This window comes from Cephus cinctus, unplaced genomic scaffold (assembly GCF_000341935.2).
Source record: "Cephus cinctus unplaced genomic scaffold, Ccin1 Ccin1_scaffold0717, whole genome shotgun sequence".
Lineage (NCBI taxonomy): Eukaryota > Metazoa > Arthropoda > Insecta > Hymenoptera > Cephidae > Cephus > Cephus cinctus.
This window is the reverse complement of record NW_014333336.1, coordinates 316,734-339,472: the sequence shown is the minus strand read 5'-3', so window position 1 is coordinate 339,472 and position 22,739 is coordinate 316,734. Positions and strand designations below refer to the sequence as shown.

Here is a 22,739-nt window from a genome sequence, read left to right as displayed (position 1 = left end):
TTTATCATCAATTGTATATTTCGTGTAAATTTTGAAAGTAAATCAAGATACGATAATATTTAGTAGTATTCGGAAAGCTTTATTCAATTTTTTGAATTTTCGATATTTCTGTGCAACTAATTTTTTTCTTCGTCTTCTCTCTTCCTTCTTCTTCTTATTCCTTTTTGGCTTTATGCCCTGATAGAGGGTGAAGTATCAGAAAATCAATTGCCACTACTGGGGATCGATTGTGTAACTATAATGTAGTGAAAATACGAAAAGTGAATAGCTGTTAGCCAATCGCGTATTAGGTTCAGAAGAAGACAAGTACAACGATTGGTTAACAGCTATTCACTTTTCGTATTTTCACTACATTTGAGTTACACAATCGACGTCCTGGGCTTCTGGGCGAATGCTTTTTTCTTACCTACGTAAAGTTAGCACTGAAGCATTTCTCAAAAATTGAGGTGCTACACGGGTGTCAAGTTGGCACCGGACTTGCTTAAAAATGTCTTAAAAATGTTTCAACAGTAGGCTTTTTCAATAGTTGTTGAGAAGTTCTATAGTTCACGGTCTCGTTCTAAGGATTGTTTTGGGAACCAGCGGTGAGTAGCAGAGAACCTCTGCCCACCAAGCTACACGTTCCTATTCACGTTTAGCTCGGCTACGTTGGGATTCGCATTGTCGACGGAGGCAATGATCGCAAAATCCTACTTCCAAACTCGTCGCTACGATTTAACATCATAATTTTGGTATCACCTAAATCCGTTACGTTGTGCATCTCCCTACTCAAGTCTGATGAAAATCGGCTCATTGGCAATCTTTCCTATTCGTCTCTGTAGCATATGTCAACCGGTTGTCAAGCATGCAAATGTGAGAGGTTGAAAAATTGATTATTCTGAGATGCAGAGGAAAAAAAAGATTTCTTCTGTTGATGCACTGCAGGTAAACAAATTGTGATTTTGTTGGTATTTTACAAACTTGTCCCATTCAAGTTTTATACGCTTGTTATCTTATCCAATTCTTAAATTATATTTTACTAGGCTCATTGGTTGTCAGACATAATGTCTATTAAATTTGAATATTTTTGTCACTTAATCGTTAGTGTTAGATGTTTACATTCAAGTTCATGTATATTCATGATACCTGAGAAGCTTCGTATAAATCCTCTTTAATAAATATTTGTTTCTCATTCAATAAATATGTAATTACAATTTGTACGTGTAATGTAGAAATAACAATTGAGTAGCAGCATAATGTAAATGATTCTCTGAGAACATTATAAACATTTTATAATGACATCTTAGGCATAGAGAATGTTTGGTGGAAGAAGGAACAGTTCAACCCCAGCCGAAGGAATATCTCATACATATATGATATATACTAGAAAGAGATGGTTATTATAATATACAAACACATATATGTATGAGACCCAATTTATGAAGAATATAAAGATGCTGAGGAATAAATTAAGTAAATAAATACAAAGAAAATCAAGAAATTAAGAGAATTTGAATAATAAGCTACCAGCCATGTCATGATAAAGTATAAAATGTCTTTTGACACATAAATTTGAAACAAATGGACACGATTAGAAATTTAATTGAGATCAATCGTATTTGAAACTAAGACAAAATAGTTGACGGTAATATACAATCGGTTGAACTCCTTCTCGCACCGACTTCCTCCTTTTGATACTGGCAATGAGCACGACATTTAACAAATTAAAATTCAGTATGATTTGTAATTATTTCCTATTTGTGCTCACACTACTCTAAGCTCTCTAGCAAGCTACCTTCTGCCTGCTAATTTTTGTAAACGTGCCTTAAGTCCAGTGTCGCTCATCTTCATTGATTTCACTTGACGCTTTCCTTCGTATTTTCTTTGCACTTCCTTCATTTTCTCCTTCCGTATTCGTTGCTGCTCCTTTTTCCATATATCCTGAAATATATGCAAATGATTATATCAACTTGTCATTCACTCCTTGTTTAATTAGAATTATTGTGACTTACTTTGAAATCCTGACAAAATCCCAGCCATAGAACAAAAAAATCATTCGGATCAGCTGTGTCAAGAGTCGCTCCTTTAGGAACATACTGATAAAATTGCATTACAGCTTTAAATTTTATCTTTGCTTCCTGCAAGGCTTCCTTCTCATTAGCAAGTTCGACCACTGCTCTGTTTAGGAAGGAGTCCATTTTTTCCTTAAAAGGACCTGCGGTCTCAGGACTTGCTTCGATGACCATTTTACTTTTGACTTTGCACGCTATAAATTAAAGGCTTGTCCTTAGTGGAGGATTTTTGTGTTTAAATAAAAATGGTTCCAGTCCCTTTGACTTTTCAAAATTGAAGTCGTAAACATTTGACAGTAATAATTGTTGACTTACCGTCCAATTCCTTTTCGAGCTTATCGAGCTCCTTCTTAATGTCCTCAAAATTGATAGTAGAAGCCGCCTCTACATCGGCTGGCTCTGGAACCGGTAACGGTAACGGTTCATCAAAATTGTAGTCCGTTTTCTGCGCTAATTGAACCCTTACCACATAGTGCAACAACGTCACTCCAGGTATTTTCGACTTAACGTCTTTCAATTTGCTGAGAATCTCCAGGCCGAAGCCGTCAGCCTGGCCTCGCATCCGATTTCCGCCGTTCATGTAATTTCCCAGGGTTAAAATAAGAGCCATTACTTTTTTCAAGGAATTTGAGCTTCTCAGATAGTCGCAGGTCGAACGAAGATTCGTCAATTTTGAGGAAACTGTCGAGACGGCATCTTGGAATTCCGATTGGAACATCAGACAGGATATTCTTTCGGTGAAGTGTTTTATTTTCGAGAGACGTTTCAAAAATAATTCTGGTCTGTCTAATGGAACTTCCGGTTGCGCCTCTTCGTGCGCAGTAATATCTTCCAATTCCTTTGCCGTTGGTCTCTGTAATATTGATCAATTAGTTTCTAGTTGCAAATGAAATTTTATGTTAAAAAAATAATCATCACTTACGACTTCATAAATTTGCTGTAATGCTTCCAGGCTGACTATGGTTGTATCCAAATTGTATACAGCGTTTTCAACTTCACAGAAATCCACGTGCAAACTCTTCTCGAGAATACCAACCATTTTTGATCGCTTTGAGTCCAGTATTTTTGCAGGTTGAATCTTTGAGAGTTTGTCCACGTTTTCTTTTTTCTTCGTTGGCTTTCTTTCCGTCACTTGACGAGAAAACAGGTCTGAGAATTCTTTCATGTCGAGATTCTTCTCTTCTTCTAATTCTGCCCAGAGCGGAACCTTCAATTATTTTGTTCATTATGAAATTTTATTCATGAGATATTACGTTTTACGACTGTAGAATATGTCATTTCTCACCTGAGGAGGAGAGTCAGGTGTTTCAATAGCAACCAGAGGTGTATTTGCTGGTACCAGTAACCTAGTCCAATAGAGTGGCTTCATAGGAATCTCAGGATTTAACGGTTGTTTCCTCATCACTATTCGGCAGTCATTATTTTAGATTATTCTAATTTGACTATAAATTTTTTGTTTTTATGATTTTGGCGATGGATACTTACCAGCTCTGCTAGGAGGATTCCAGCCTCCGACCGGTGGTGATGGAAAAGGTGATGGTCCACCCATTGGTGGAGGTGGTGGAGGCATAGCGGATCCGGGTAATCCAGGTGGTGCTAAACCTCCCATTCCCGGCAGCGGTGGAGGTGGTGGTCCCGCCATTCCAGGCATTGGAGGTGGCGGAGGTGGTCCCGACATTCCAGGCATTGGAGGTGGCGCAGGTGGTCCCGCCATACCAGGCATTGGAGGTGGCGGAGGTGGTCCCGACATTCCAGGCATTGGAGGTGGCGGAGGTGGTCCCGCGATTCCAGGCATTGGAGGTGGTGGTGGTCCTGTCATTTCAGGCATCGGAGGCGGCGGCGGCGGCGGTGATGGTGGTGGTGGTGGTGGTGGTGATCTTATAAATTCTGGCATCGTGGGTGACAGAGCTGGTTCTGCCAATCGTTGTGTAGATGTCAATGGTATCAATTTAATCTCTGGGATCGACGTAGAAGTTGGTAGACCAGTTTGAGAAGATACAGAAAACAGCGTTAGTCCTTCTGCGTCAGGCATTGACGGTGGTGGTGGAGGAGGCGATGCGAAAGATGAATCCGTATTAACTTTTTGAATCTGTACCGTTTTGGATTCCATTTTTGTAGAATCCCTCGTTTCCCTCGATGTCCCGAAATTCAGCGTCTGCGTATTAATTTTCTTCGAAGATTCAGGAGTTGTAACCAAATCATTGACAGTTTCGATAAGATTCAACTTACGACTCCAATTTTCAGTAATCTGTGTAGTGAGGTTTTGTTTATTAATTTGACCAGATTCCTCATCTTTTTCTTTTTCGATATTAGGTTTCGCTCCTTTATCGATATTCAGTCTTTTCATTTTTCCCGTTAACTCCATAATACTATCATCAGCGTTCTCCAGAGGATTCTCAAGGTCATTAATCGGATCTGACGTTGCCGCAGAATTGACCTTTTCTCGATTATTAAGGTACTGGACTTCGTTCGTTTCTTCAGCCAACTTCTCAATTTCAGATATTGGTGATAAACTGGATGGCATCGCAGCATCGAACCGAGAATCTTCTGATCTAAACGAGCAGATCTTCTCCGAAGGTATCGGAGAAATTTCTAAAGAACTCTCAGTGAACCTGCCACTCTCTCTGGAAGCTGCGTCTCCATTTCGTTTCATCGGCGAACTTGCGTTTCTTGCATTGATCGGTGACAAATCGGTTGGTGACGTTTGCGTCGATTGACCTTTGGCATCGTCCTGCGATTCCTTCACCAATTTTCGCAAACGCTCTACCTCAGCTCTCAGTGAACTCAGTTCGTCCTCGAGTCGCCGTAAGTTTTCCGGTGCCCAAGATTCCAGGGTGAGCTTCCCAGGACTACTTGGAATTGGCGCTGGTGCCTCATGGTGGGTCCAGTAATACATCTGATCCGGCTGAAGTCGATGGAACCCATTAGTACCCATCCACTCTTAGAAACGACCTGGTCCTTACCGTGAAGACTGTGTCCTTTGCGACTCCTTTGTCCTGCAAAGGTCGAAGGGCACCGGCGTTAACTAAGTGCCCGCAGAACGTAGAACACAGCTTTCTCAGTTCTGGCTCCGTCAACTGTGATTTGAGATGTTCAGGCATTCCTGAGGTCAACCAGTTGATCAGGCGCTGACCTGAAATTAAAAACAAACGGGTTACCCAAAGAATCTAAAATGAACATAAAAGTCCAAAACCTTTGTTGTATGAATCAATAACGAAAGAGAACTTTCAAATTCACAGCTTTTGATCAATTTACGACCGAACGTCTTCCAGGTAGACTGTCCAAAACATGAGTGATCTTACTCAATGAAATTCTATGGAACAATAACTCCGTCAGGTAAAATAAAACGAATGGTGGACTCACCAATGACTAAACTGCTAACATAATCCTAACATTGCTCTTTCACTTTCAGATTTGATATTCACGAAGGTTTTGCCCGCCTACGGATTATCCTACCATCGATTTCGAAAGTATCGCAAGAAAAGCCTACGAAAAGTTCCTGTGCAGTGCTGTTTGCCAGATACCCTTAAAAATTCAGCTCGGGCCACTTCCAGAAGAAGATCTAACCCGGAGCAAGATTTCACGTCGTTTGACAGACGGTTTCGTCAAGTACTCGCACTGGGCAAAGAAACCGCACCCAGACCGGCTCGCCCTCGTCTTTGACAACGGACTTTAAATGAATATATGACTTTAGGACACTCGTCCCTCGGGACTACCTAACCGTGACCACCTGCTTCCGTGACTTCGCACTTCCTGTCCTAACTGAATTTCCGCTTTAAACTGCCTGCCGAAGCCCAACGCCCAACGTATTACTTTTCGCAGCTAAGCTGCTGCAGAACGAATGTCAAGCGAGTGGGACGTGCGTATGAAACACGTGACTGGCAAGATCTGCTTTATGTTAATGTCAGTGATACCAAGTTCTCATTCACACACGTGTAAATAAATTTTACCCATTGGTAAGTTTTAAAATAAAAACATGAGTTCCGCCTATGTTCCAATTATTATTTGTTACATACTATTTTGTGCGATTTCAGTTCTTTACCACATTTTTGTTTCCTCAGGTACGTCTCTACTAAATCCCTATTGATGGAAATTGTCGTCAGCAGATACGTGATGTGTCTGCATCCGTAATCCTCGACTCTCCTGTACAGTCTCAACCTCTTGGCACGCGGTGCGAATGATTTGGAACCTTGGTACAAGACCAATGGTATAATCTTCCTCCGTTTGCCACTATCCTCATCACCGTCCTGGACCTTCTTTTCGAGGTACACAAATTCATCGTCCCACTGCTCGAAAATGCACGAGTAGAATAATACTGATTTCTTATGAGCACGACACACGGGATTTTTCATCAATGACGTTACTACTAATGAATTCTCTACTGGCGTTACGCACATGCCTTCGCGAGATCACTTTGCACACTGACACTCCCAATATTCTAATATCTCCTAATCGCTCCGCCACTACGTTCAACTGATACCGAGCACATGGCGCGACTTGTTACAAAAGTTTCATCCACTCGAAATAATATTGCGCTACTCAGGTAACCACGCAATATCCAAGGCCGGTGATCAATTCAATTTATCATTAATCGATTCGTCCCATTATCTCTGACGTAAGCATCACATAAACATTTATTTCCGTAGACGTTAGATGTGCATAAAAAGCAACAGGTATACAATATTTCATAAAGCGTCTTTAAGATTTCAGAAATTATTTTCTTATGACTCTAGAACTTGATCGTTGCATAATTCCCTGTTTACAGCTTGAACACGCTATGTAATATATAGCCGCGAGTATATTTAATATCGAATCGATTGCTAAAGTGTCGGTACTCATTATTCTCCCTGCTCCTCTTCATTCTAAGAACGTTCGCTTCATAACTATTAAAGATTACGGTATCCTTGGAGCAATCCCATCTTGGCGCTTATTATTGGGCACGGAATTCCAATTGGAATCGAAGACAGTTTGGCTAACGAGGAACGAAAAGAAACTGTTAAAAAACGATAGCGTTCCTACGGCACCTCCGTTTATTTCTACACTAACGGTAAAAGACTTTGGCGTTTCTCCTCATCCGTGGCTTTATCTTGGGCTTATCGAGACACTTGCTATTTTTTACTTGTTACTCCATATCAGCATTATCAGCCGACTTTCGAGCGAGTAGATGAGTCCCTCTTCTTGTCATTTAAAGGCAAACAGTCAATTTGGGGATTATCTTGCGTCGCTGGTGAAAAAACAGCGGTTAATGATTATGAACATTTATTGGCAAACGATACTGATTTAGATAAGGGACTCCCTCTGATAATACTACATGTCATTCACATAATTATATTCTTGTGTCATTTCAGGCTGAGTAACATTGACGTTTCTTTTTTTTTTTGAAAATATAAGCGCGGAAAATGTAAAAAATTTAAAAAACTTACCTTCGAATCTTTCGTATAGTCGAAAGTCCAGTTTCTGCGGAATTAACTTCGATCGGGAATTGTTCCGGCTGTCGAGGGTTGATCTGTCCAAAGTGAAACTTGCTACCCTTCTGAGTACAGCACTGTCACCAGGGGATGATTCATTGGCACTGTGTCTTCGTGCGTGCGCTTCCGGCGTCAGTCCTCCAGGGGACGCCTGCACCACAGCTGAAATATGTGCGTTACTTGAAACCGACGGCCTTCTTCTGTGCGGGTACCAGACCATTTTCTACGAATTTTGATATTTCACTATTCACTGTTTGCCAGATAACCGAACTGAGAGACGAGGAAAACGTTAAAATGACAGTGACGTTTTCAGTCACTGAATGATACTGAAACCTAGTACATCCTACTGCTAATTCAATGCAGACTTAATTCTAACGATACAATCCGGAACACTAAAGTACAGTACACTATAGTCGGTAGCTTCTGTTCGAGACTGTCGCGTTGTTGCTGAGACACATTATTGACAAACACGAGATTAAACACGCGCACGGGGGTCAAAGGTCGATATCGAGAATAAAGACTGAAAGTCGTGTAACGAGAAAATCGCGTATATAGCAAATAAGAGAAATATATATATATATGTGTGTACAAGGCGAAGTTATTCGCCAATCATTGCGATATTGTAGTTCGTTGCAATCTATAACGTGAATATGGTTACCAACTAGACGTAACTAAAACTTAAAGTGAAATTGGACACAAAGTAGAAGTTTACTTACAGAGTCTCGACGAAGCACAGGGTAATTCGATTTTCTTATGTCTTGAAACTGTAAACTGGGCTTTCCTATTGTCGTCCCTGGGCTCCAGGGAGAGGGCGGTCAGGGCCTTTTCCAAGGGCTGTCTCTCGTTTTCGGTGACCATGCCTTCGGGTTCGGTGAATACACTGTCGCTTGATGACTCTTGGCTGGCCGGAGTCGAAAGTTCTGGGGTAATCAGGGGCTTGTTCGCTCGATGCCACGAGTCCGTGACGAGGAGAGAAGGCCCGCTGGTTGGGACTGACAAAACACTGAGTGGTGGGGCCTCTGGGGACCCCATGGATATCGGAGGTCCCCCCTGTTGCTTCGGCGGGCCTGCCGGCCCTCTCGGCACATCCACCGTCACCGTCGCCGGCATCGGTACAGCCACAGGCCCAGGCGCGGACTCGGAGTCATGCTGGGTCTCACAATCAGCCGCCGGTGGGGGTCCAGGATCGGATAGCACCGCCGATTCTTCTGGCACGATTGGTTTCTCGTCCCTCTCGGTATATTCGAGTATCTGAATCTGGGACTCTTCTTGTTTTTCTAGCGGGACCTAGCGAGACACAACAGCAGCCTGTTCTTAGATTTTATCTTTTTTATTTTATCTCACCATGCTGTACTGCTACATACCAAGGGGCGAACTAACCTTGATAGTAGGTGGTTTGGGCGCCGGTCTTTTCCCAGGTGTCTGGACCTTCTCGAAGGAGACTCCAACAGGTTCATCCAGCAGACTGTCCAAACTTTTTGAGTGTTTCGAGGTCGAGCTTTTCTCCTCGACTTCGGTTGAACTTCCACTTTTTCCTTTTCGGGCTCTTTTCTTCGCATCGCTCTGCCGATTCCCCATAATGGGGTCTGACAGAATCACAGGGTCGTTCGCAGCATCCCCAGCGTAGAAAGCTCTCAGAGAGTTGATACAGAAGCGGGCGATGTCGCGCAGCTTCTGTCTCGCGGGCCGCGCCGGATTCGCGGCTGCGCCTTCCTCGTCCTCGAGTTCCATTGCCGGTCGATAGACGGGAATACCGGGCGTCGAGACGCCTGACGTTCGTTCCATCTCAACCGGCGATCACGGGACGACGTATCATTTGTCGAGATCTGCAAAGCTATAAGTGCGGCTTAACGATACCTGCATTCTTAGTCTCGTCATATAATTGCATTTTAAATCCTTGTCCACGAATAACTGTTTCTGGTTGCTTTAAACGAATTGCATACCGACGTCTGACACTTGTTAGAAATACTCGACGTTTTCACGTAAATCTATAAACAAACAGGACATTCATTTGAATTATCATGGAGTTGAACATACTCGGGGCTTCGCATAAAGTTTCAGCAATTAAGTGGATTTAATTTTACATGGTACGGAAATCCACCCCAATGTTATAAAAATCTATGTGGGCTGGTCTATGACGTGGATTAACTCGGCCGCCACGGTACATGTGGATTAGCTCGAAAGGGTCGGGAATTTTCCATAGTCAGAGTGATCAGGTCACTTTTCACTCTGCAGGTAAGAAAATAAGGCTTTTGAATTTCAAAAGAAACCCATCATTAAATTTTCTACGTTTACCTTTTCCCCAGTAAAGTTAAGACAATAAAAGGGAAGAAGGGATGAAAGAAATTGCCACACTTACCACGTCGATGAGATCCGTCGTAATCGTAAGAACTTCTGTCGCCCCAATGTCTTTCCTGCGGCCCTGCAAACATATTTTCTCGCTACGATGCGTTTGCCGGCGAGCAGCCGCAGCGGTCGGTCGAAGGTGCGTTGACCTAAACGGGACGATCAGGAACGGTCAGGAACCAATAGAAACTATAATGTTTTCCCCACGTCGTGACAAAGCTTTGCCCCATTTAAATCCACGTACCGTTTGCAACTGGTCAGCTGGATAATAAATCATGAATATTTACATACTAAAATCCTCGTAGCACCTGAGCCTGGCAGTGTCGTATATCCAAACACGATGTAACACTAGTTTTACGTCGAGTACACTGGGTCACGCATGTCCTACTTTGCCGGTGTTAAACAGCAATGACACAATTTTTAATATTCAACGATAATCCAACTGCCACAGTAAAAGTGCTATTTAGGGTTATGTACTGGGAATTCTATTGGTATCGGGGACGCCTAGATACTGGCGTCGGGACGCAAAGTTTCTCGATACCTCTGGTTCGTTTGATAGCAGCGCAAGCGTGAAGAATTGTTGTGTCTGCAATTACAAGGGATAACGGTCATAATTTTCCAAATTTTCTGCCTGTGTTAAATAGCTTCAACAATAATACAACCATAAGAAGTACTATTAGCTGAGCTCTTTATAAAATACGAAGAATGCATATTATTAGTAGCAATAAGTAAATCGTTTTATGATTGCATGTGAAATATCAATATTTAAATCAGTTTAGGTATACTTACTCTAGGAAGGAACAATCGACTACTGAGTCTAGGGATATTTTATTGAGTGCAGAGTTTAAAGGTTAGTTATCGTCCGTGGGTTATTCTCGTCTTGAATTTCCACGAGCGGACGACCGATGGCGCCTCGAGGCGTCGCGAAGCTCGACGTTCGCGACGAACCGATATCTCCAAGGATAATTAGACTCGAGCAAATAAAAGTTACCGTCGATAGCGCAGTGACCCTGGAGGGCTAAAAAGTCGTGTTATCAGGATAATTTTCAGTGCAGGCATTTATACGTGCTGTAAATAGAAGTGGTATAAAAAATGACATACAAAGCAACATTAGTGGGAATTCGCAACGGAACCGCAGAGCCGTAACTCGGATAATTAGGCGCGATGCTACTGTGGATCTGTGGGAACAGCAAAGCCATTGTCCGTGACATCCGGCGAGTGCGAACCGTACCAGCTCTCGTTTAGTTACACTCGGTCTCTCGCTCTCTTCTATTCTCGTAATACGAGAGAAGCCTGAGACTGAGAAATGTCCAGAGACGATTGTCGAGACGAAGAAGTTAAAAAGAAAAAGCGTAAATAGAATAAAATGCATTCTTCCTCGCGGAAACTGTCACTTTATCATTTATTTATATTGCAACATAAAATTTGTACAAATAATAATTCATAATAATGTCGTAATACATAATTAATAATGAATAATAATGAATAATAGCGGGACAGAGGGTGGGATGGGGCCAATAATAATTAATATATAATTTGACGTATGTATATATACAAAATATAATCGATAATATAAACGGCTCTGTTCGCGTCGTTCGAATTATTACACGAGAAATCTTGACGAAGTCAAAAGTCAAAATGGCTTAACCACTGTTCAACGTGTTCGCTATCTAATAAGTGTTTCGTATCTTAAAGAATGTTAGCTGTGATAAGGGATAAAAGGGGTGGGACAATATTGTGGTGTGTAACATTCTAAAATTTATTTCTTCGCTTTTAATTACGTTGTAATTAAATATTTATACGAGACTTAGCGCGCTTAACGTTAACTTCTCTCGTCTTCCCTATGTACATTATTCTCTGCGCTTTTATACAAAGGTAATTGGCGGTGCCGGATGCTGTAGGATTGTGCAAGGATGATAGCAGATTTGGCCTTATTGGCTCGAATGATGATTTTTCTTTCTAATGAAGTGGGTTAAGTACCGACACGGGATACCTGGAAACTTTGGAATAATGGATATACGATGCTTCTAATTCTTCTATGATACTCCTTCTCTCGCCTATGGGGAAACCGCGATAGCCGACGCTCGTTAAAAATTAGTCACCCGTTATGTTGTCTATCATACACACGTCACCTTCGCGCACATAATCGTCTCCTGTTTACGTTGCGTCATGCAAAAATAATTCGTTTCTCTTTTCTCTCTCTCTCTCTCTCTCTCTCTCTCTCTCTCTCTCTCTCTCTCTCTCTCAGTCGAGTTCGGCCAGATACTCCAGAGAAATTTCGCGCCTAACTAATTGGTCGCAGGTGTTCGGGCAGAAAGTGAACACCGTTTACGAGAATCGCACGACTTAACGACACTTCGATCGTGTCTATCGACGTTCGGAGAGACGCCGAGCGTCGGCGTGACGCGTCTGTCAATTGTACAGAATTCCCATGTACAATCTTCTGTCAAGGAAAGTTACTTGTATACATATATATTTATATATAGATCTCTATTTAACATTCTCCCACATTCGCTCGATTTTCTCTGACTCTCCGTATCTCCCACTCATCACAAAAATGCATGTGCGTGAATTAAGTTTTAATTTTATAAAAAAATTCATTGGAACTAACATCGAAGTTCGTTCGGATAAGAAAACGATGACTTCCCACGAAAAATGTGCTCTACGGGCAAATGAGATCACAAGTACGATCGCACGTACGAAAATAAAAGGGAGGAAAAAAAATATTTAAAAAAAATATATATATATATATCCCGTTCCCGCTCGCTCCTATCGCGTAACGAAAGGGATTAAAAAAATGATTGGATTTTTAAAAGGGATTGGGAATTATGAACATTAGGTGGATATTTCTAGTATTGCGCAATGCACACGCTTCTACGCCGCAGATCGGTTAGAAAAATAAAAACTTCCGACAGAGTCGATCGGTTCTCCTCGTAAGTAACGAAAACACGCACGTGGGTCAACGCGCCCACTTTGCCCTTTCGGGCCGAGTACGTAGAGTCTTCGTATGGCTCGCATTTTTCATAATCGTTCCCTAAAGCCCTTTCTCCGTCTTTCCTCCTTTCGTTCCTCTTTTGCTTTCCGTAAGTCCCGATCCTGGCGGCTTCCTACTCGCTTCGCTCATCGCGCGACTAGGAGGCGGAAGGAATCCGAAAGGGTCGCAATTCTAGATTACGTAATATGAGAACACATTGAGTTTTACTTATTAAGTACCTTACTCCTTAGTTACATTATATTTACACTAAATACTTGGAGAGGCTCGTACAAAAGAAAAATGCATTTACCAGCCCGAGACGAGAGCTTCTCTTTCGCTTTATCTTTGTCTCGCGTTTCCTCCTCCAATTAATCGTAAGTACGTCACATACTCGGCACGCGAATTTTTAACCCGAGATCTGCTTTAGTCAGAGAAATACGTCTATATGCCTATGAACGTTATTTTTTTTTTTTTTACTTAGAGTAATTGATCACGTCACATCGATAAATATAACATCAGATCACACTACGCGGGATCACAATCATTCGTCGCTAAGTCACAGCATCGCCCACGATATAAAAGTATAAAATACATCGAAACCGCAATAAGCCAAGACGTCGGTTGAGGAGGGAAAGCGCGAAATCTTATTATTTTTGTACCAAACTTTCTTTCCTTTATACCTTTCCATTCTAATTTTCTCCTCTTCTCAACATTTTTCGCTTTCTCGTTTTTATTACTGACTTCCAGCTCCACGCGCGACACACGCACTTCTCTTATTCGTGATTGGGAGAAGGACAGAACGTTCTCCCTGTCACAAATAAGACGCGTCACATTTTTTACCCACGACCCACTCCGTATCTTTGGTCTTCTACGGCGTCGCGAAGCGTATAAATATTTTCAAAAGGAAAAGTTACGTCGAACATCAGGTTCTGTGTACATCGTCGCTCGAGTGCGTTACGAAAAAATATTTTAAGTTCAAATTATCGATTCAACGTGGTGGTAATGTACGAGATAAAAGTTTTCGTGAAATTTTTCAACTCGCGTGTTCGACTCCGAACGTTAATCGCGGTAAGAGCCAATTTGTTTTTACCATTACAATGATGTATTATCGAATACTCGTTCGTTAAGTTTTTAGGTTAGAGCCGTCCTTTGTGCCTCGCGTTGGAACTGCAAGTAACGAGGGTAACGAGAAACGATTCGCGATGAAAGAAAATGAAAAATATCGGAGAAATAAGAGGATCGAATGTTAAAAGGAATAAATGGATAAATCCACTCGGGCAACCGACGTCGCTTCTGAGATTTTAAAAATCACCTTATAATGGATAAAAAGAATGTAGAAAATACACGAAGTATCGACTTTGCCGCTCACGTCATTCGGGATATAATCTCGTCACTCGCAGCATCACTCTTCTCAGAGGGACGCCCCACGTCTCTTTCCCTTTTAAAGTATGGCCTCATGTGGCTGTCTTTCAGCCTTTCTCACAATAAGCGTCCTATTTCGCGAGTCCTGCCCATAACGCATTGGACAAATAAACTCTTGTAATTTTCCATTTTTTGGATGTTACTAGTGGTGCGTCGAGTATCGAGCGCATTTTCAAAAAAAGATCCATGAACATTTTCCTTCGCTAGATTCTCCGCATCGTGCAAGACCAGTACTCCTTACTGTGCCTCATAACTGTTCCGACAGAATAATTACGCGCAGTGTCTGTATGTTGTCGTTGTGTATAAGCTTATTCGGCGCTTTGTAGGACACCCTGGTTTCCTCGAGACTTTCAATAGCCGTGTGTTCGCAACCCTCCGCTTCTGCCCTTTCACCGTCCGGAACTTCTCTCTTCCGATCCGCCCTGGCAATCGCCGATGAGCCATGGGCCTCTATCACATCCGGTATCGACAGCGTCATCGGCGATTGTCTGTCGGCACGTAACCTGGGACTGAGCCTGCCAAGGAGTTCGGAACTTTTTTCCCGGCAGGAGCCCAGTTCCGTCGGGTTCAAGGGATCCGTTGAGGAATTGCCCGAAGACGTCGTCGAGGTCACCGTTAACGGCGACGTGAGACGGGATCGGGAGTGAAGTCTCTCGAAAGTCTCGCGAGTATCGCGGGGAAGAGTACTGTTCCCGTCTGTTGAGAAGTACGGAGAATCTTTAAGGAATTCCATGCAGGATTGACGCTTGCGATTCGATCCAGGATCGATAGGAGCAAATTGTCCTCTGGACTTGGACTGATCGATATCTAGACTGTTTACCACCAATGGAGTTATTCTCGTTGATATAGGACTGAAACCTGCTGCTCTTCGCTCCTGCAGACATAGGTGACCCGGCGCCGTGGTCGTTGTCGTCGATGAAGGTTCAAGGTTACTGGAGACACCAGAAGCAAAAACTTGAGAACTACCCGTTATCCTTCTCTTCGTATCAAACGGATGACTCTTTCTATCTTCCAGAGAATCGTGCGTCTCGCCGGATGATCTTCCTTCCGAACAATCTCGATCCGAAATGGGAGACCTGGAGGTGGGACGTGATCTGGGGCTTAGGCTGAGCGGATAACGATTCTCTTCATCCATCTCGGCTCCAGTCAGATGTCTCTCTCTGATTGGTCTACCCTGATTATCAGGAATGTTACTCGGTTCGCCGGATGTTTGGAAATTTTGATCAGGCACTTCCGGTACGGCTTCGAGGAATCCCGAACGATCGGCTCGTCTGAGGGTGCCGACGTTGAGAACTTTCTCGGCACCAGTGAGAAGCCTCTGCGTGGACCTTGGCTCAGCTTCAGCGATCTCCAGTAATCCTGACCTATCGACACGACGTACCGAAGTCGGGCCTTCGTGCTCGGAACTAGCCAGGAAGTCCCGTTGCGGAGACGGCGTCTTGAGACCTCCGTAGTATTCAGGAACTGGCGAGCCCCCGGTAACGTAAGGTACGTGGTACGGACGCTGATGAATCATCCTCGCGTTACCTTCGCCAGGATTCTCAATTACGATCTCCATGTGATGAGGGGCCTGCTGCTATAACCAGGTGGTTCGCGTTTTTCCGGCTCGCGCGCCGGTGGGCTGATCTCAGACGATTATTTCTCTGATGATCCTACGGCCACGGCTGTTGGGGGTGGAATATCCGGATTCGAGGCTTTCGTCATACGAGAGACTCACTTGTTGCGGTGGCTTCGTGTCCTCGTCGTAGCCTTCCTGGTAGGGGAGCCCCGAGACGTCGTATGGCGAATCTGATAAAAGTACCATAAAGACATTTCCATGAGTGAATCACTGAAATCCGATACTAATGAAATTCCATTGACTTCATTCCGCGCGCCTTTACTCACCAACGTGTTTTTGCGATTTAACAACAGCGGCGAAAGGCTCCGAGCAGAATTGCTGACGACTCAAATTATGACTCTCGCGATAATCTTCGCGCTGAGGAAGATAGTGAGGATGCGCAGGATAATCAGATTCCGTGGTACCGTAACCGCCCATGTCGTAAGGTTGATTAACGCCATTCGCAGCGGCCGTTTTCATTTGCCAAATAGAATCTTGAGAGTTGACAGATCCTCCGTTATTCGAATTCGAATAGCTGTTATCCATGTAGCCCATGTTGACGCCTGATTCAAAATAATTACAAGAATGAATCTGGCTCCTATAGCGCCATTACAGAGATTTGTTTAGTTCGGAAACATCAGGATTGGAAAAATGAACTGCGGTTAGTTTCCAGAGGGACTTTTCTTGGCTCTTGTTAGTACAAACGTATATTTACCATTCTCACCATTGATGTTATGATTCGGCTGGTGGTAGCCATAACCAGGCTGCGCGTACGCGGGAGTCTTTGACTCCTCAAGAGCAAGTGCATGGTCCAAACTATGTTCAAGCGCTTTATTTTCAGCGTAATAGGGCGGAGGTGCTTGCGTCTGTTGGCCATTTCCGGTAACGAGACTCGGGCGCACTCTGTTGGAATTGAAAGATCAGAAAATGTTTAGCGAAATTGTGGCAAAATAAAAGATTTAAAAAGTCCGAGCACAAAGACGGAGCTAATTTTCTTTAAATCTAAACAGAGAGGCAAGGGCTTATAAGGAAAAGCTTAAATAAGTTATTTGAGAAGGAAAAAGAAGTTAGCTCCAACTAGCTAACGAGATTGCAGCTGGTATAACTTCGCCGTAAATACTGTAAATACTCCATTCGCTCGGGGCTTCTCGTTCGTTTCTCTTATCCGGTCTTGTCTTGTATTATCGGCGGTACGGAAAAACTCTCGTAAATCCGGAAGTTTCTCATACGAATTTATTGCTTATGTATTCGGAGGGTGCGGGATATAACTTAACAGAATCTCTAGAATTTGATGCTACTCGTAAGATTGATAAAAGCCTTCAATCGAACTGCCTCGTCCATTGAGTGTACACGGATTCGTCTTTCGTATTTTACTCACGCGTTCGTATCCATCTCGTAATCTTTGGCCTTGGCCGCGTGTTTCCTGCGACAGCGGCAGAACAAGAGCAACAGCGCAGCGAACAATACAAAGACGGCGCCACTGACGACCAGCGCGATCAAAGTCGGAGTCGCCAAGGCACCAGCATGGGCAATGTAGGACGGTCCAACTAAAAAGGAATGACAAAGCGTTCTTAAGAATTCTCACGATTGTCTTTGAAAGATTGACAAGCATAAAAGTAAATGAACTCACTCTCGGCATCGGCGTAATCTCCACACTTCGAATGATCCACCTTGAGGCAGAGTTTGACCCTCAGACGAGGATCGGAAGTGGAGCCCTCCAGGTCCAGGCTACCCTCCCTCTGAGTAGGAGCACTTCCAAGGACTTCGAGAGGCCACTCGTCCACGACTTTCCATATATTGTCAGCCTCGTCCGACCTCTCGATGAAGGCCACCAAGGCCAGGCAGGTCGCACCCACGTTGATAGCCAATGTGCTACTCTCGGGGTCGTAGCTGACTCTCAGAGGAGTTGGAATCTTTGCGACGGCCGTGGTGGCGCTTACCTCGTCCGAGTAGTCGGAGTGATTCTTCGTGTTGTAGACCTTTACTTTGAAGGTATACGTCTGATGTTGCTCGAGGTTGGTAACGTTGCAAGGATTTGACCTACGACAGTCCAACTCGAGCCACTGACCAGCCGGTCCTCTAGGAGGCGCGCAGTCGGGAGCCACGACCTCGTCGCCACCGGCTACTCGTCGATACGAAACAAAGTACTTGGTGATCGGCAGTCCCCCGTCGAAGCCCAATTGCCAAAGCAGAGCCACGTGAGTCGGACCCACGTCCACGGGAGTGATGTTGGTCGGTCTCTCGGGTGCGCCCTTCTCTTGAAGTCTTATGGTCGTCGTTATGCTACCCTGCGCATTGGCCGCACGGCAGTTGTAGACGCCGTAGTCGGAGGCCCTGATGTTCGTCATTTTCAACACCGAGGTGTACACGTCGTAATTGTCGCTGCTCGTCGATATCTCGTAATGCCCGTCGCTGGATGATCCTTGCAGGGGCGCAGCATTGGTTCCGAAACTCCATTGGAACTCGGGCTTCGGCCAGGCTTGTACTTTACAGGCAACTTCCGCCGTTTCCTTAAGATTATAGGCCACCTTCCCGTGGTCGTGCAGAGCGATTGGCTGGTGCTCGACCTTCAGCATCATCGTCGACTCGACTTTCTTCACCTCGTTCTCAAAGACACAGCTGTACTTTCCGCGATCGCTGGCGACGACAGTGTCAGTTTTCGGGCGACCGTGACCAATGAAGCTCAAAGTCGAATTAACAGTGATAACGTTGCTATGTCCTTCCGTGGACGTTGTACTGACTTCGTAGAGACTAGCGCCGGCCGTCAGTTCCTCGTCGTCCTTCAACCAACGTACGTTTGGCTTCGGTTTACCCTGAGCGACGCAGGACACGACAAAGGAAGATTCCCCGACCCTGAAAACATAATAACGTTTCCGGTAAGATCCCTCCGTATCTCCTGTACCGCGCACCAAAAATAAAAACACAACAATACTTACTTTCTCGTAACGTGAGGTTGCAGCTTGGTCAGTATCTTGGGCGGCTGATGTACAGTCAACTTGACCGAAGCTGGTTCCCCATTGCCAATCTCGTTCATGGCATGACACTTGTAGGTACCTTCGCTGCCAAGATGCACGGAGTCAATCTCGTACTTCGGACCCAAGATCTCGCCACCGGATATGCCTGTACCGCCGTCTCCTTCCTTCCACCATTTGTATCTGGGCGCGGGGTACCCAGCCGGACTGGCCATGCAAGTAAGGATAACCCGGGATCCCTCGACAGCCACCGGGGAATCAGGAGTGATACGTGCGGGTCCAGGTTCGTGTCGGATTCTGATGGTAACACGAGCGGACGCCACGTGTTCCCGACGTTCTCCCCCGGTCGGATGAATAGTATTGAGAGCGCGACACGTATAGTTCCCAGCGTGATCGGCTGTCGCCCGGACCAGTCTCAGGATGTTGCCAGATTGACGGAATTCAGGTCGGCCGTCACGTAGCCACTCGATAACGGACGGCATTGGGTTGGCCGAGACGTTGCAGTGGACTATAACGGTGCTCTCGAAATCGGCTTCCCTGATGACCCCGCCCTCGATGGCGACTGTCGGCGGATACAGGACGTCCAGCACCAGGGAATTGTCTCCGGTCCTCCCGAGGCCATTGTCAGCCAGACACGTGTATCTGCCCGCATCCTGGAGAGTCACCTTACGGATGACGTGCTTGAAGTTTGTGGCTATGAAGCTGTCGTCCCTCATCCATCGGACTGAGCCCACCATGGGTTTCGAGTCGACGTCGCACATCAGGGTGGCGGTGCCGTTGGCTTCGACCTTCAGCGGGTTCTCCGGGCCGACAGTCACCCTGGGAAAGTAATTGACGTCCAGGGTAACTGTGGCGTTAAGGGTCTGACCTTCTGGCATTGCCCGGTTCCTGACGACGCATCTGAAGTTCGCACGGTCATCCTCCTTCGAGGGTATCACTTCCAGGGTCTTCCCAGCGTGCAGCAGGGACGTGCTGGTTCCCCTGTACCACTTGACGTCAGGCTCGGGACTTCCGCCGTTGGTGTTGCACTGAAGCTGAAGACGCTGCCCTTCGGTAGCGGGTGCCGAGGTCGGCGAGATGCTCGGAGGTCCGGGTGCCCTCAGCACGGTAAGGGTTATGTACTCCCGGTACAGGTTCTTTCCGGTTCCGCGACCCGTGATTCTGCACTCGAACTTTCCGTTGTCCCTCTCGTAGGACACGTTCTTGATCTGAAGATCGTATCGACCCTCGTTCAGGTTCATGAAGACCGAATAATCCGGCGACAGAGATACTTCGTCGACGGCAGCATTCTCGTGCTTGTTGTTGGTGTGGATCAGCCAGAGGCTGGTGACGTTTACAGGCGGCGGAAACCTGCATTGCAAGTGGACCGTCGAGCCTTCGTGCGTGTCCATTTGCGTCTCCTCGGTGATTCTCGCCTGTGTCAGGGCTGAAAGACAAAGAGGATCAGTTCACGTGAAACTCATTATCGACAGCGAAACTCTACGTGGATAATTTTCTTTAATTGACTCTGTGTCTATTTTCCCTATACTCGCTTCATCCACGTTCCGAGAATCGAGAAGGTCTGAATTCTCTCAGAGGCCGTCGGGACGTTCTACCGCCTCGAGTCGTTACTCTTTATCGAACGTAAAACGAAGAATGTCACATTTTCTTAAGATTACCTCATTCGCCTTGGAATAGCTACTACAGTAGAAAACTGAGTAGCCGCATTCGCCTCAAGTTATGGAAGGATCATCTAAGCTCCGTGATCTCAGGTTACGAATATTTCAAACTGTTACCCGTACCTAGGTACCACCCCCCCCGCCCCCCATTACCTGACTCACCATCACGAGGAAGTATAGTCATCCGTTTCATTGAAAAGTTTCACCGTCGCAAGACGCAGAATAGCGTTTACGTCAAGCCGAAAGAGAATTTCGAAGGTGAATTTCGTGGAATACGAACGAGTCGAGGATCGAGCAGGGAGTGGAGCGTGGAGACTAATGAATGTTAAAAGACCGTATTCCCGTTGCTCGTGAGAATCGTATGGCCCCATTGAGAATCCAAATGGACAGGATGCCAGCGTCGTGGCCGAGGTTGGCGTCGACGAGGAGCGTCGCGAACGAACCTCCAGAGTCTCGGGTATCCCAATCTATGTGGGTCGAGACGTTGGGTCACCTAACGGTACGTGTCTCTCTGGTATTCGAGGAAGTTCACCTCTCTCTCTCTCTCCCTCTCCCTTGGTACCCACTCTTTTCTTACGCCACTCATTCTCCCTCTCTCTCTCTCTCTCTCGCCCGTCTTACCTGTCTCACTCTGACTTTGTCCGCACTAAGCAGTTTAACAGCAATCACGGACTCGAATGGCCGCGAGACAATCGACTGGTTAGGATCCCAGCGACGTCCGCGCCGGTCCGCGACTTGGCCCCTGACAGCGAGGGGGCTCCTCGGAAAGAAGGGACTCCTCGAGGACTCTGAGCGAAGACGAGGAAGAGGCCAAGATGAAGGAACGGGAGGTGGCGGAGCAGGAGGGACGAGGCGGGGTCGTTGCTCACCGATCGGCCGGCTGCCAAGGCTGGCCGACCGGACGAGGCGAGGAGCCGCCAGCTCAGGTCGACGTACTGCCCATTTATCTACTTAGGCGAATAGTCTAAGGATAGACCCAGTGCTCGTCTGATTTAGCAAGTAGGTATTCGCCGTGGAAAGTAAATTGTTCTGGGCTTGTTTCCCAAAACGTTCTTGCAGCTTGTTAACGGGTCAACGACTTTCACCCGATAGGCGAACCACGAGCGAATGTTTCCATTTCTTCCTGCGTCTTTTATAGACTCCCTATCTGCTCCCTGGCTCATTCATTCTCTATTTGCTTCTCTCGTGGAAGCTGCTCACGTGCTATTTGCGTATCGCGTGTCGCAACGCCCGAAGTCCGACGGGAGGCTTCGTGCCGCCAGCATTCAGATAGAATTTTGTCGCAGCATCCCAAGCACCGGGAACGTCCCACGGACGATCTGGCTCTCGTATCTTTGGCTGCCAAGAGAAAATCGTTAAATATCTAACGCTTATCGGCATCCTCCGCGACTTTCCACGTAACGGAGCTAAATAGGGGTATATCGATTAAGCCGTAACGGCATTCCTTATTTATAACGCGGTTTATTGTACCGAGCTATCGCCGCTATGCACTCTGCCTTTATAGTGACTCCGCGTAGACCCAAGAGTGGATCATGTCTTTTCCTACGTAGGCGATGTTCGTTAAGTCTTATATATATCGAAGTAACCTATTTCGATATCGATTGCATCAAACCAGTCAAAATGAAATTACGGTAATAATATCTGAACAAATCAATGTTCTCTTTGATGAATAGAAAAGTGATTCCATATAAAAAGTGATTTATTCAAGAGACAGAATCGAGTAACAGGAGGATAGTATGTCGAGCAATCCACGATATATTTACGATTGCTATCGTTTCCATGGAGAGAGTACAGGTGTATAGGACAATCGATAAGAACTATCTATCTGCTCTGGCATTGAAAGTGGAAGCCGAAGGAAGCCGGCCGTTCGAGGAAGGAACCCTAGATGAGATTCACGTTGTAGAAAGGTAGGAAAAGTTTTTTAAAGAAATGAGTACGTATCTCGCAGGAGCACTTTCATTTACTCCATAGCTGGCAGGCAGCCCACCGTCCCTGGAATACTAGCAAGGCAGCGCCGCCATAGAGTTCTTCGGACGGGTTGCTCCCCAGGGTTCTTTTAGTCGTGATCCAGCCAGCTTAGCCAACTGGGTAGTTTGTAGGTAGAGATAGGTAGATAGGTAACTAAGTAAATGGGTACCACACCTCAGGACTTTAGAAACTTATTTTATGTTAAAGCGACGTGGTCCCACGTCGACCGGATGCATTTTTCATGTATAATTTTTTTTTTTTTTTTTTTTTTTTTTTTTTTTTT

General features: G+C 45.3%; 2 protein-coding genes and 1 long non-coding RNA gene across 10 annotated transcripts in view; 1 reads left to right on the top strand and 2 right to left on the bottom strand.

Annotated features, from left to right (window-relative positions):
- Nucleotides 1-794: 794 nt before the first annotated feature.
- Nucleotides 795-6,223, top strand: LOC112494741. 3 transcript variants are annotated; one of them, XR_003060497.1, is made up of 4 exons: nucleotides 795-924; nucleotides 5,291-5,387; nucleotides 5,464-6,007; nucleotides 6,113-6,223. It is a non-coding gene; the product is annotated as an uncharacterized LOC112494741 (long non-coding RNA). The 3 variants fall into 3 exon arrangements; XR_003060496.1 differs by lacking the exon at nucleotides 6,113-6,223 and having other exon boundaries at nucleotides 5,464-6,081; XR_003060498.1 differs by lacking the exon at nucleotides 6,113-6,223 and having other exon boundaries at nucleotides 796-924; nucleotides 5,324-5,387; nucleotides 5,464-6,081.
- On the bottom strand, nucleotides 988-10,740 carry LOC107270303 (formin-2). Of its 4 annotated transcripts, XM_015745193.2 has the most exons (13): nucleotides 10,655-10,670; nucleotides 10,110-10,451; nucleotides 9,879-10,014; nucleotides 8,900-9,353; nucleotides 8,236-8,806; nucleotides 7,475-7,681; nucleotides 5,015-5,184; nucleotides 3,537-4,956; nucleotides 3,337-3,455; nucleotides 2,974-3,258; nucleotides 2,367-2,904; nucleotides 1,992-2,245; nucleotides 988-1,920 (listed from the first exon to the last, which is right to left on the bottom strand). In XM_015745193.2, the coding sequence occupies exons 4-13, from the start codon at nucleotides 9,302-9,304 to the stop codon at nucleotides 1,771-1,773; spliced, it is 4,119 nt and encodes a 1,372-aa protein (XP_015600679.1). In that variant the 5' UTR covers nucleotides 9,305-9,353; nucleotides 9,879-10,014; nucleotides 10,110-10,451; nucleotides 10,655-10,670; the 3' UTR covers nucleotides 988-1,770. The 4 variants fall into 4 exon arrangements, 3 of the variants coding, with proteins under 3 accessions (XP_015600679.1, XP_015600678.1, XP_015600677.1); XM_015745192.2 differs by having other exon boundaries at nucleotides 8,900-9,507; nucleotides 9,879-10,451; XM_015745191.2 differs by having other exon boundaries at nucleotides 9,879-10,451.
- Nucleotides 10,741-15,856: 5,116 nt separating this feature from the next.
- The window catches only part of LOC107270304 (hemicentin-1), an 87,768-nt gene continuing 80,885 nt past the window's right edge, over nucleotides 15,857-22,739 (bottom strand). For 2 of the 3 annotated variants that reach the window (XM_015745194.2, XM_015745197.2), the window contains exons 2-7: nucleotides 18,795-20,256; nucleotides 17,489-18,711; nucleotides 17,237-17,405; nucleotides 16,574-16,761; nucleotides 16,146-16,421; nucleotides 15,857-16,049 (exon numbers count right to left, since the gene is read on the bottom strand). In XM_015745194.2, coding sequence (XP_015600680.1) covers nucleotides 15,889-16,049; nucleotides 16,146-16,421; nucleotides 16,574-16,761; nucleotides 17,237-17,405; nucleotides 17,489-18,711; nucleotides 18,795-20,256 — 3,479 coding nt within the window. In that variant the 3' untranslated portion in view covers nucleotides 15,857-15,888. The remainder of the gene's footprint in view (nucleotides 16,050-16,145; nucleotides 16,422-16,573; nucleotides 16,762-17,236; nucleotides 17,406-17,488; nucleotides 18,712-18,794; nucleotides 20,257-22,739) is intronic. The other variant, XM_015745195.2, reaches the window with a different exon arrangement.

Coding starts and splice junctions, on each gene's coding strand:
- LOC107270303 (XM_015745192.2), bottom strand. CDS start 9,304: ATGGAACGAACGTCAGGCGTCTCGACGCCCGGTATTCCCGTCTATCGA. Junction 4,957..5,014: donor CAAAGGACACAGTCTTCACG/GTAAGGACCAGG, acceptor CATCGACTTCAG/CCGGATCAGATGTATTACTG. Junction 2,905..2,973: donor TACAGCAAATTTATGAAGTC/GTAAGTGATGAT, acceptor TCAATATTACAG/AGACCAACGGCAAAGGAATT.